At 36.8% G+C, this 13,096-nt stretch overlaps 1 protein-coding gene and 1 pseudogene across 3 annotated transcripts; one reads left to right on the forward strand and one right to left on the reverse strand.

Annotated features, from left to right (window-relative positions):
* On the forward strand, positions 2,311-6,866 carry LOC109946810 (annotated as a pseudogene). Its single transcript, XR_002269890.1, has 6 exons — positions 2,311-2,873; positions 3,217-4,525; positions 4,607-4,824; positions 5,116-5,455; positions 5,783-6,246; positions 6,477-6,866. The product of XR_002269890.1 is annotated as a proline-rich protein 36-like (transcript).
* On the reverse strand, positions 10,017-12,962 carry LOC18788809 (neurofilament medium polypeptide). Of its 2 annotated transcripts, none has more exons than XM_007226786.2 (2): positions 12,755-12,962; positions 10,017-11,757 (listed from the first exon to the last, which is right to left on the reverse strand). In XM_007226786.2, the coding sequence occupies exon 2, from the start codon at positions 11,696-11,698 to the stop codon at positions 10,505-10,507; it is 1,194 nt and encodes a 397-aa protein (XP_007226848.2). In that variant the 5' UTR covers positions 11,699-11,757; positions 12,755-12,962; the 3' UTR covers positions 10,017-10,504. The 2 variants fall into 2 exon arrangements, with proteins under 2 accessions (XP_007226848.2, XP_020411521.1); XM_020555932.1 differs by lacking the exon at positions 12,755-12,962 and adding an exon at positions 12,426-12,737.

Consider the following 13,096-nt stretch of genomic DNA (forward strand, 5'->3'; position numbering starts at 1 on the left):
ATGAGTGTCCATTAAAACTGGTTGGGCATGATTCAAATAAGTTACCACACTAGCTATCATTCTAGCTGAGTAGGTCGTGCTAGGTTGCAATATTTCATTTTTCAAATATTCTCTCGAATTGCATGAAAATTTATGATTATCGATTATTGTATTCTTTAGAACGGATGTCTACTAAACTGCGAGCACAAAAGTATGGTCAAAATTGTCTTTAGATATTACAATTTTGGCAAGCCTTGATCGTTAAAGTTTGTTAGTATGTCCAACATTCTTGTTGTTTTGCTGTCACAATAACCGTGAGAATTATTGTTATTATTAAAATTCATATTTTTCATTGTTCCGCAAATTAAACACACTATCCTTGTCTATTTATTTTGTTGTTACTGTTTGATTACTAAATGCTTTCTTATTTGAGTGAATATTTGCAAGGATGATCATTCAATGAACACCAAAAAATGATATGTTCAAATCATGGAAAACATTATGAAGTCTGATCAAATGATTGGTTAGCATTTCAACACTAAAAAACCAATAAGCCACTATGTTGTTGGCTTGTTTTAGAGATTTTGATACTCATTTGTAGACTCTTGCTCTCCACTTGTTACTGCAGGAAGATATTCATTTTACACTGCATACAGCTTATGCCAAACCCTTTTCATAGGTTTTGTTCTAAAGCTACTTCCACCGTCCATGAAATTGTATGCAAAATTTAGGCCAGCAACAAGGATATGGATATGGATATGGCTGCCATATTATCATTGATGGAGTCTTTTTGCTCATTTTCAAACACCATTAATGTCACTACTCATTTCTTGATTGAGTACCTAACAGCGATCACATTATGGCAAACGCATATCTAACAAACAGCAAGCATGTCTAGAGATATGAAATGTCTGCCATCAAACTGTTTGTTCTCTTCCCTTTCTGGTCAAATTGAAATGGTTTTTTTTGTTGTCGTTACCTTCTTGTAACATATCTTAGTGTTGTCTATTAATGAGTTGGACTGGGAATCATATTCATTCTAGATTGCAATAATTAACCCTTCACCCGTACATATCTCAGTGTTGTCTATGTGCTGATTTGATTTCAGTTTATTTTTAGGTACACGAATTAATTAATATTTTGTGTAATGGCTTTTAAGGAAAGAAAATTAATTTGAAATTAATATGGAAGATAGCTGGAATGCGCTTTCGATGAAGGTGGGGGGTGGGGGTGCTTCAGATGAATTTCTGTTATGCAATTTGGTTTCTCATTATACTAGCTTCTCTGCACGCGCTTCCGCGCATGCGAGAGGTTTTTTTTAAAAAAAATTTAAATTTATTTTAGAATTAAAAAAGATAATGGATATTTGTGTTCCATAAAAATAGGACCCATTATCTGAATTTTCTTTTAATTTTAATTTTTTTAATACGAAAAATTGTGAATTTACCATATTATCCTCATTTAATTAATAATTTCAATTCATAATATTTGCATTAACCAAGGGCATTTTCTGGTATTTTGAATGTTTCACCATTCTCTGCCTTTTGCTTTATATATATAGATAACGGAAATGTCAGTGTAACAGTGTTTTAAACTAATTATGATCACGTGAGAGATTAAAACCTATAATAAAATATGATTGATTTAAAATATCGTCATAAAGACAAGTGAGGTTTTTCCTTGTTACTGAGTTACTCTAGCCTCTACAAGTCACTTTCTAACACTGAAACAGAGAAACAGAAGCAGAACAAAAAATGTTACCAAGGGAAAAATTGACCAACCACTTTTTATTAACAACTTTTTTTTTTTTCCTATGAGTTAATTGCTGAAATATCCTCGAACTAGGATTCTAATCGAACTTAATATCCTGAATTAAAACATCAGTCAATTTAGCACCTGAATTAATTTAAATTGTCAATTTTACACATGCCGTTAGATTTTATGGAATTTCATCCAATCTTATGTTTAAACCCAATCATGTGACGCATACATGTGAACTATTTGGAGGGCAATTTTGTCCAACTAAGTCCTTTCTCTCCCAATCCTCATCCCCACGGCCTCTCATCCACCTTTCTAAGTTACAGCAAGTTCCCTATAAAACAGTAAGTAAAGAAACGAATACCCTCAGATTCTCTTGTAATGACTGCAAAAAGATTCAGTCTATAAGCCCCAAGTTGTTAGTGTGTCAACTAGTTGAAAATGCAGTTTTTTTTAGTACACAAAATTGTATTTACATGCTCCTTTTGCTCTATCATCCCCAACAAACAAAACACCAGTGATAGTGATATATAATTATCCTCAAGTTCTCAATCCTGTTGTCACTTACAATAATAATTGTAATAGACAAGCTCAATGGACACGAATTTCCTAAACAGTGTTGTGTTAATTTGCTAGACGACAGTTTGTCTTAAAACGGTCAGTTATTAGGGTGTAAAACATTTGAAATATCCAGTTTTTAAAATGACCCACTTGTGAGGAAAACGTTCGTGTGTTGCGTCAAAGGCAAAATATAAAAATCACTGTTACCAGGAGGAAGCATAAGTTTATGTAAAAAAGAAAAAAACCCAAGACATATATGACCAAAAAACAAGGCAGCTTGGACAAGAAAAAAAAAGGGAGACTGGCATTTGACTAAAACAAGGCATTCGAGGGTTGGCAAAAACAAAAAGGAGACAAGTCATTTGAAGAGAGAGACAGCCCATCTTCAACCTTCGTCTTCGTCGGCGTCCCCAAATCTTGGTTCACGAAAACGGAGAGGAACTCAGGGGTTTTGATACGACAGTTGTTTCGCAATTGTTTCTCTCTCTTCTCTCGGCTCCCACCCGCACCCGCACTCGCACTCGCACTCGAAGGAACTCAGTGATAGCGCCGTCTCTTTTGGCTCCCTCTCTCAGGTAATTTTTTTTTTCTTTTCAATTTCTTCTCATTTACTTTCTGTTATTTTTTCCTTTCTTTAATTCTTTGTTTGTTGTCTTTAAAAACCCAATTTCAATTGATGAGGTAAAAGCCCCAATTTTTAGGTTGATTGAATATAGCAGTGTAGCAGATATTAATGTCTAGCAGCAGCAGTAGTAGTCTAGGTCCACAAACTCGATTATGTAGGAAGAACAATACTATACCTTCCCGTTAATTATAGCCTACATATATACAAGCTTTTTTACTCATATATATAACCAAAAAAAGTTGTAATGCTAATACTATAATACTCAATAATCTCTTCTTTACTTTTCTTTGCAGCAAAAAAAATGGAAAATGATCAAGAATAACTTATCTATGCTTTTGTCTGGCACAATGCAAGTTCCCAACACATACAATATATATGCTATTACATATTTGTCGATCTTCTTTGCATCTAGTTGAGGATGAACAACTTCAAAATTTGACTTTAACCATGAAAGACTACACTTCGTTCCTTTATTGCACTCAACCATTCCAAAAATTGTCCAAGCGAGTTCTCTAGAGTCTAGATTGCTACCGGTAACTGGATTGCCATCTATCGGCAATCCAGTTATTCTAAGCACGTCTTCTAATCTTAAAACATACTTCCATTTGCCAAATATAAATTGTCCTTTTTTATAACATGCTAAAATGGCATTTAACATAGTTAAATCATGTTTCACTGTAAGCCTAGCATACTTCAAATAGGTATTGAATCATGTTCCTTCAAGTCGGCATTCAACCCTTTTATCCACATTCCATTTCATCAAAAACTTCATAAGTTGATGAAAGGGTTGAAGGGTTGAATTGAAGGAACATGATTCGATACCTACTTGAAGTATGCTAGGCTTACGGTGAAGCATGATTTGGCTATGTTAAATGCCATTTTAGCATGTTATAAAAAAAGACAATTTATATTTGGCAAATGGAAGTATGTTTTAAGATTAGAAGACGTGCGTAGGATAACTGGATTGCCGATAAATGACAATCCAGTTACCAATAGCAATCTAGATTCTAGAGAACTCGCTTGGACAATTTTTGGAATGGTTGAGTGCAATAAAGGAACGAAGTGTAGTCTTTCATGGTTAAAGTCAAATTTTGAAGTTGTTCCTACTCAACTAGATGCAAAGGAGATTGATAAATATGTAATAACATATATGTTGTACGTGTTGGGAACTTGCATTTTGCCAGACAAAAGCAGAGATAAGGTGTGGCTCCTGTATCTTCACACACTTGAAAATGTGAAGAATTATGCATTTGGGGCAACAATGCTGGCACATCTCCAAAATGCTATAGAAGATTTTTCAGAGAGCCCGAAAAGTAAACACTTTGTTGGAGATGCTGCATTTCTAACAGCAAATATTAATTTCATGCCTTAAAAAAAATAGAGTATGAAAGGTATTCTTTCGAAGGCCTTAAATTTTTTCAGGTTGCTATAATGGAGTATATCCCGGAGCTTGCTTATAAACTCATGAAAAGAAATGATTTTGCCAAACCTGATAAATTCCCTTTGCTCATCGGACGGGGAGAGGTGTACAAGCAAAGGCTGGAAAGCAAGTACAAGGCTTCTATGTAAGAGTATGTTGATGTGCTGAAGAATATTGAAGAGGTAAGGTAGTTATTCTAGTTTACCTTGAATTTATGCATGCACTTCTCTCTCTGTTTCATTCATATAATTTGCTTCTTGTAGGTTACGTGGCAGCCATATGCAAGGCTTACTGAGTCCTTGCCGGATTGTTTAAAACCTCAATTGATCATGCGTTTGAGTAGAACAGTCATGATCTGTTTTAACTACGTGGCTTACCATCGCCCCGACAAATGCATAAAGAAGTTTGGCTTCCACAAAGTTGATTTTAGTGCTTGCTGCCAGGTGAAGTCATACCAATCAAAAGCTATGAGTGCGCCAGGGTAAGTAGATTATTCTACGAAACAATACGTACTGGATTGGGAGTGCAGACATATATGTTTGATACAATGCATTGATGTTCTGGCCAACTCTCCAACACCTGACCCAATCCCAACAGTTTTGCTATGTGCAGCTCTACAACACCTGTTATATATATTGCAAAATTGGTGATGGCATATAGAAAATTTACTAATATTCATGCTCTATAATATCACCGTTATTGGTACATGTTACTTAATTTTCTAAATGGCTTTGCAAATGTTTGATTTTTTGGTTTTTTGTCTTAAAATGAGGATGCACCTGTACCTGGACACACTGCCACTCTCTCTCAACACACTGCCATTCCCTCTCCCTCTGCCTTCATACCCACTTCCTTTGGACACACTGCCAATCTGTCTCAACACACTGCCACTCCCTCTCCCTCTGCCTTCATGCCCACTTCCTTTGGACACACTGCCAATCTCTCTCAACACACTGCCACTCCCTCTCCCTCTGCCTTCATGCCCACTTCCTTTGGACACACTCCCACTCCCTCTCTAATGGAAGAAGATGGATGGTCAGAGGCTCAAGTTAACATAGAGGATGAAGAGGTCCGAACTTCAGAGGCTCAAGTCCGAACTTCACAGGCTCAAGGTAACAATATTATAATGGTTATTCATTTATTACATGATTACCCAATCAATTGTTATCAACACTAAATATATTGAATGGCAGGAGTGGAGTCTCAATCTAAATATAGTTAATTGTGTTTAATATCTTTGCTTAGTTTTCTTTTTCACTGTTACTACCATGTAGTTCTGATCCTAAACCCTAAACTCCATAGGCTCAAGGTAACAATTATAATGGTCATTCATCGATTCACAATGCCTTGTATTATATACTACATTTTCCTTCAATGAAGTTAGTAAATTTGATAAATTTTAATCAAATTGGATATTAAGTTCTTCCAATTCTTGACAGCTTGTATTAACCAAAATACTCAAGCTGTGCAAACCCCACCTTCACAGCTTGTATTTTCAGTCATAGACCAGGAGGCAGAGCCCTCCACCTTGCCTAGGCCAGTTCCGCAGCATAATTCTACTGCTGACCTGTCAACATCTCATATACAAGATGTGCAGACCCCACCTTCACAGCATGTATCTTCAGTCATAGACCAGGAGGCAGAGCCCTCCACCTTGCCTAGGCCAGTTCCGCAGCATAGTTCTACTGTTGACCCATCAACATCTCATCAGGCATCTCCATCATGCAATCCTCCGCTACCGGGATCTCAAGATCAACAATCTGCTGCAGCACCAGCAGAAGTTGCAGAAGCGGCAAAACCACCAGTCTTCAATTCATCGCCTTCCATAGCTACCAACTCAAAATCTGAAAACAACCCATTATCACAGTTGGTCGATGCCATACGCTTCATGTTAGATCCAAAGGTATTTACCATTTTCTTTTTAAACTTCCAAGTGATTTACATATAATTTGTCATTTCTTGAGTGTAAATTATCACACATGCATATGCACTGATTTAATTGAAGTTGCCATTGTTTTGCAATCAATTTTAACATGCAAATACTAGTTGTTATTTTTCTGTTATTTCAATCCCTACTCTGGATCTGAATAGATTAAATTAACAAGAAATAACTATTTTTGGTTTGGTTGAAAGGTTAAAGAGCGTGCTGTTGAAATTGGCGAGGCCATGGATGTCGAAGATGGGGTCACAGGAGCAGAGAATGTCTTTCATAGAAACTTTCCTCACAATATATCTGAGGATAAACCCGAGTCATTGCCAGCTAGAAGAGGCTTATTTTTCTCAGGAGATGTTTTGGCTACTCCTCCTACACATGATTCTTCACTAGTCCACAGCCATGTTTTCTTCGTATTATGCGCAAGACATCAGAAATGTAAAGTTCTGATATCCTCTTACTAGGTTACTTTGACATTACATCGTTTTTGTTTTGCTCGTCATACAAATCTTCTACAGATGACTTTGTTTTCATTATTAAAAAGAAAAAAATGCATATTGACCACACACAAAATGCATGAATTTCCTAGTTCAAAATTACCAAATATAAGGAAACTGTCCCTACTTGTTTAAAGGAGTCGAGCAAGAGCATCAAAGAATTTCATGGTCTTGGGCCAGTCACATGTTTATGTAATGTCTACTAGGGCCAATTCCGCCAGGGCAGTAAAAACTGTTATTGGAAGCGTTTTTACTACACTGAGAAATGTGCGTGTTTTTATAACAAGTAGTTAAAATTTATCCCATACTTCTATAAATGCCTGTTTTTATAAAACTTTTTTTTTAAAAAAGCAAAAAATTCACCTAAATACACTCAAATGACTCAAATGCCCTCGAAGTTAAAACCCTCCATAAACTTAAAAAGCGAAAACTGCAATCTCATTTTCATCGGCATAAAACATAAGAACTCTCCTACGTTTTGATCAATGTTATATCATTGGAGGGACAAGCTTTTGTGGGTGATAACGATTAAGCCAAAAATTGTCATTGACCCCATTAACAAGCTTCTGTAAATTATTTATGTGACTTTGAGAACCAGACATCTCAATTGGGCTCCCTTGTTTCCCATCATGTAATGCGGCCAACTTGAACCATGAATACCATTTCAGGACTTGAAAATGCAATCCTATTGCCACATTTGAGTACGCATCCCACGGCCTCTCCTCCACCTTTCTAAGTTACAGCAAGTTTCTCTCCGTAATGAGGCCGACTTGAGTTCCCTATAACAGTAAGTAAAGAAACGAATACCCTCAGATTCTCTTGTAATGACTGCAAAAAGATTCAGTCTATGAGCCCCAAGTTGTTAGTGTGTCAACTAGTTGAAAATGCAGTTTTGTTACTACACAAAATTGTATTTACAGGCTCCTTTTGCTCTACCTTTATCTTCAAGTTCTCAATCCTGTTGTCACTACAACAATAATTGTAATAGACGACACTCAATAGACGACGAATTTCCTAAACAGTGTCATGTTAGTTTGCTAGACGACAATCTGTCTTAAAACGGTCGTCTATTTAGGGTGTTAAACGTTTGAAATATCCAGTTTTTAAAATGACCCACTTGTTAGGACAACGTTCGTGTGTCTTATTTGCATCAAAGGAAAATATAAAAATCGCTGTTACCAGGAGGAAGCATAAGTTTATGTCCCCCCCAAAAAAAAAAAACAAAGACCAAGGCATTTGACTAAAACAACTAAAGACATTCCAAGGATAAACTCTGAAAGGATAAAATCTGTTTGTGGCATTTAAATTCTTATAGAGCAACCACCAATGTTGTTTATCATAGCAAGATGAACTAGTTTCAATTTTTTATAATTCTTTAATGTCAATGATGTGAGGTGTGTTACGCTATGCTTTCACTATTAACCACTTATTACATGTTGAACAGGTTGACCTTGCTCGCAAGTTTGAAGGACTCGAGCATTTTAAGGTTATTTGCTTTAATGGTTCTTATGTATAGGATATTTGCTTTTGCATGTTTCAGGTTATTGATATTTTCTTCTGCATTTTGCAGGTTGCTGCTGATCCTTCCTTGAGTTTAAAGCAAAGAGCTCTCATAGCAGATGCTAATGCGCTTTGATGAGAAAAGTGGCAACTTTATTGTACATAAATTGGTCGAATCGCAAGCCACTTTTATATTCAATGCTCAAGTGTTGAAATGTTGAGCCGCCACGTGAATGAGACCCGAGTTAATGTTTTTGTGAACTATTTTATCTGTATTTTTACTTTATTTTCCTACCATTTACACCCCATTCATTTCTTCAATCAAACTCGTTTTCAGAAAAGAATCCTACGCACAGCCTCGAAATATGTCTCTGTATTTCTTGTAAAACAGAGTTCCTTTTGCTGTTCCTTCAGGTAATAGACATGGTAGCTCACTCTTCAGAATTTGAAAAATATTGTTGTTTGAGATGAGGAACAGAATGAGCTAGAGATGTTGGTGCGATCATCGTGCCCATTAGAAGTTAAGGGGGGTCCTCAATGTCAAAACAAGTTTATGAGTAGACTTTTTACAAAATAAATTTTTTAGCAATTACCAAAGGGAATAGGCAGACCAAACACTCATCAAAACGTACGCAGGAATAACCAGCAAGAACTTTTGGATCTCCACCTGAAGGAATGAACTCTAACCCAGCAGTAAGTACGAAATCTTTGAAATTTGCATCAGTTGCTAGCCTAACCCTATGGCCATATTCCTGCAAGTAAAGTAACGCATCCATCAATCTACATAAAATAAGGGATACAGTAGTTATTTTTGAATCATGGCTGTATTAAATTACCAATTGGTTAACACTTCACCGCTACTATATATGTATATATGTGTGCGTATATATATAGTTATTCTCTTATCTGGATGTTCGCAGGTTATTATTGTGCGGATGTCATTGTAAACAGGCAAGAAAGTAGGGAGGGGTAGTAAAAAATAAATAACGTCCCCACAATAGATGTCCGCATAGGAGAATTTCTGATTGAGACAATTTGACACTCATTTTTAGATTCCACTTGTTAAAATGCAGAAAGATATTCAATTTACAATGCATACAGCTAAAAGATGCCAAACCCTTTTCATAATTTTTGTTCTAGAGCTACTTCTACCGTCCATGAAATTATACGCAAAATTTAGGCCCGCAACAAGTATGGATATGGCTGCCATATTATCATTGATGGTGTTTGGATAATTTTCGAACAACATCAATGCCTACACTCATTTCTTGACTGAGTACCTAAAAGTGATCATGTGATGGCAATTGCATATCTAACAAACAGAGAGCATGTCTAGAGTTAGGCAATGTCTGCCATCGAACTGTTTGTTCTCTTCCCTTTCTGGTCAAATTGAAATGAAGTCTTCCGAGTTTTGTTTGCTGTCGCTACCTTCTTGTTACATATCTCAGTGTTGTCTATTACTGAGTTGGACTGGGAATCATATGTTAATTCACGATAGCAATAATTAACCCTTCAAAAACCCACAAAAATCTTTCCAAAGATACTACCAAGTTGAAAGTAACAAAATAAGCCTGCAGTGTGCAGCAGGCCTCGGTCATTTTGGGTTAATCCTGGCCTTCTTTTAGTAGGCTGGGCTGATTTCCTCCTTGTGCAAATTGGACATGAAGCTCCTGATCATGTGATTAAAATCTATGGACAATGGCCATGAACAGGTGAATTGTTGAAACTTGAAGCAATCAGACGTTCCAATTCCTAGTTATATGCCGTCTCTAATTTCTGTCTCACATCAACCTCTGGAAGGTAATAGGTAGAACTTTTGATTCTACAGATCAGTTTGATACTTCAAAAATTATTAGATACGTAACACTTAAGTACATGTTTGAATTTTCTAATTTGCGTAAACTTATTGCCACGGCTAATTGATAGCATCACATCATCTAGGCATCAGAGAAAAAGATCTATACAGTTGATCATCTACCTTAGTATCATGTATGCTATTGAACATCCAAGGGAAAACCCAACATGGTAACCAGAAATGATCACTCAGCTATACCTCCAATGTCGTTTGCTCCGGGTCTGACAATCGTAGGTAAAAGTCTCCAAGATTGGGTAATCATCTCTATGAAGAACCCAAAGATCGTGATTCATTTTGTACAGCATCTCCATTTTCATTGGTTGTCAATAGCATTGAACTTTCCACTGCTCTGTTCACCCTACCATATGCATGAGACTTACACATTAGCAACTTCCTGGTCATTCTCATTGGTGGTTTTAGGAGCAGAGCTTTTCTCAAGATCTGCAATTGCTTCTGATACGACAACACTTTCTGTTTCAGAACCAATAGAAACTTTCATTTCTTGCTTGGGTGCATCTAAATTCTCAGTTGCAGATAATGTCATACTGGAACCTAACTGCATATCCTTGGATTTGGGGTTTTCGTTCTCCTTCCCCGAAACAGCTTCCAAGTATGAGTGCCTTCGGCTAGAAGTTAGACTTGCATCCTTGTACAACTTTGGTAACATCTCTGTTCCATCAAGAGAATCAGCGAATTCAACCAGCGCCACCGTCGAATCATTGCTCATTTTTGCTTGTTCAATCGTGTTGATTGATGAATTAGTATATGCCTGAACATCTAAGTTGGACGAACCAAAATGATTACCTCTTTCTTCACCATACACAGCATTGTCAACAGCAGCATATTTAGCTGTGCCAATATTACCAAATTTAGGGCCTGAATCATCTGTATCAACTCTAAAATCTAGGATACCATTGGTTTTATTCTCTTTATCTACCTCTTCTTCCTTCACTTTTCTCAAGCTTCCGACTTCAATTTCACTGCTTAGTTTTTGGGTGTTCTGTTTCACAGCACTGGATGCATCATCACCCTTGTACTGTTCCTCTCTGGCCTCCTGGGTGCTCCTTGTATCTTCATTTTGGGCTTGATCCTCTAGCAATCTGGGAATCTCCAAATCATTTCCCTTCTCTTCACTTTCCTCTTCCCTCTCCGTATCTTCTTCATCAATCAAATCCTCTACTCCTTCAGACTCGTCCTCAGCTCTCTCTTGATCATGCCCGTCTATTTCATCATCTTCAGCACCTCTTCCTTCCTCCTCACTTTCTTCATCTTTACTCTCATCTACCTCTTCTTCAGATTCTTCTTCTTTTTCCCTATGCCTTCCAATATCCAAGGAAGTTTCCTCCACCCGAGGATGGAGGCTACGCCTCCCAAGTTTTATTGTTTCTTGCCCATTCTGCATCTTTCCCGAAATCTTTGCAGAGCTCTCTTCATATGCTTTCTTATCATGGGAGTGCTTGAGCTGGTAAAGCAACCAGATGCAAATAGCAAGCAGCAGAAATATCTGAAGAGCATGCTTCACCTTGAAGCCTTTTGACCTCTGGTTCCTACTGGGTGATTGCTTCAACATGGTTAATACTTAAATACGTGTTAACTCTACCAATTAGCAGCAGCAAGTGGTAACCCAATCTGCACAAAGGGAAGTAAGAACCATATGTAAATAACCATGAAACAATCTAAACTAAACTGTATATCGGAAATGTTATTTATCATACATCCAAATTTCTACTTTAGAAACTGAACAATGCACAGAATAAAATAACCATATTCTGCAGGATCAAATTTACTGCCTATTTGGGGAGAATGGAAAGGGTTATAAAGTCTGGAATTGATTATGGGTTGCACACAACAAAACATATTGCACTAATTGAGTGGTGAGTTGAGTTTGGAGATTCAAAATCATATCTTTGCTGTTTGTCTTCCCAAACCAAGCCAGCTCATTGAAAAAAACCAACTCGAAGTCTTTGCCGACAGTGACAAGGGAAACGATAATAGGGAAAGGAAATAAACTCCATTGGAATGTATTTATGCCCGTGCAGGCAGTGTAAAAATGCATAAATAATCAAATTATCCAGAAGAATATACCTTATAAGCAACACTCTTTTTCACCCTTAGAAATTAATGTAAATGATCCAGCTTAGGACAGCACTAAAGAATATTAATACTACTACTCTTATGAAAATATTCAACAGTGAAATGAGTTGTACATGCAGCAAGTTAGAGAAGATATCAAATTTGCAGATAGAAAACAGAACACAGATGAAACTTGAAGAACCAAATCCAGCATATACTTTTACCAGTGAACGCAAACAGAAGCTGCATCATTTTTTAGAAATTGAAATCAACCCATTGGTAAGAAAACAGCAGATGAGAATTTATCCCACACCCAACTTCAAGTTCTACGCTCACAGCGACAAGAATCCCAAAACCCACATGAAAATTTGTCATTTCTAACTTGAAGGGGCCAAATTCCTCCCTTGAATACGCTATCCAAGTGTTTAAGCAAATCTTGGAAGTATAAACAAGTACTTGAACAAAATAAAAACCAGAAAAAAATTAACGTTACAGGAAAAAAGAAAAGAAAAAACCAAACACGGAATGAATAAAAGAAGCTAAGATAGCGTACCAGTGACTCAGTGGAAAAGCTGAGTATCAGAACTTGAGAGGAGATGGGATTAGAGTTTTGGGCATTTGGCTTCATCTTTCATATATACATGTATGTATGTATGAACAAGTACCAAAATTTACCCCAACAATAAATATTCTTCTTTTTATTTACTACCCTTTTCTTCTTCTATTCAAATATGTGGTTAGAAAAGAGAGGAGGACAGTGAGTAGTTGAGGGGTGTGAATAATGTATGCTCTCTCTCTCTCTCTCTCTCTCTCTGTGGTGAAGCAATAAAAAGGCAAAATCCAATGTCACATCTGCAGGTGAGATTTTACTGAGAGTGAGAGAAGTGTAACTGTG

The sequence above is a fragment of the Prunus persica genome, chromosome G1, assembly GCF_000346465.2.
Source record: "Prunus persica cultivar Lovell chromosome G1, Prunus_persica_NCBIv2, whole genome shotgun sequence".
Lineage (NCBI taxonomy): Eukaryota > Viridiplantae > Streptophyta > Magnoliopsida > Rosales > Rosaceae > Prunus > Prunus persica.

Bases quoted from the DNA above. Each gene is read 5' to 3' on its own strand.
- LOC18788809 (XM_007226786.2), bottom strand. From the start codon at position 11,698: ATGTTGAAGCAATCACCCAGTAGGAACCAGAGGTCAAAAGGCTTCAAG.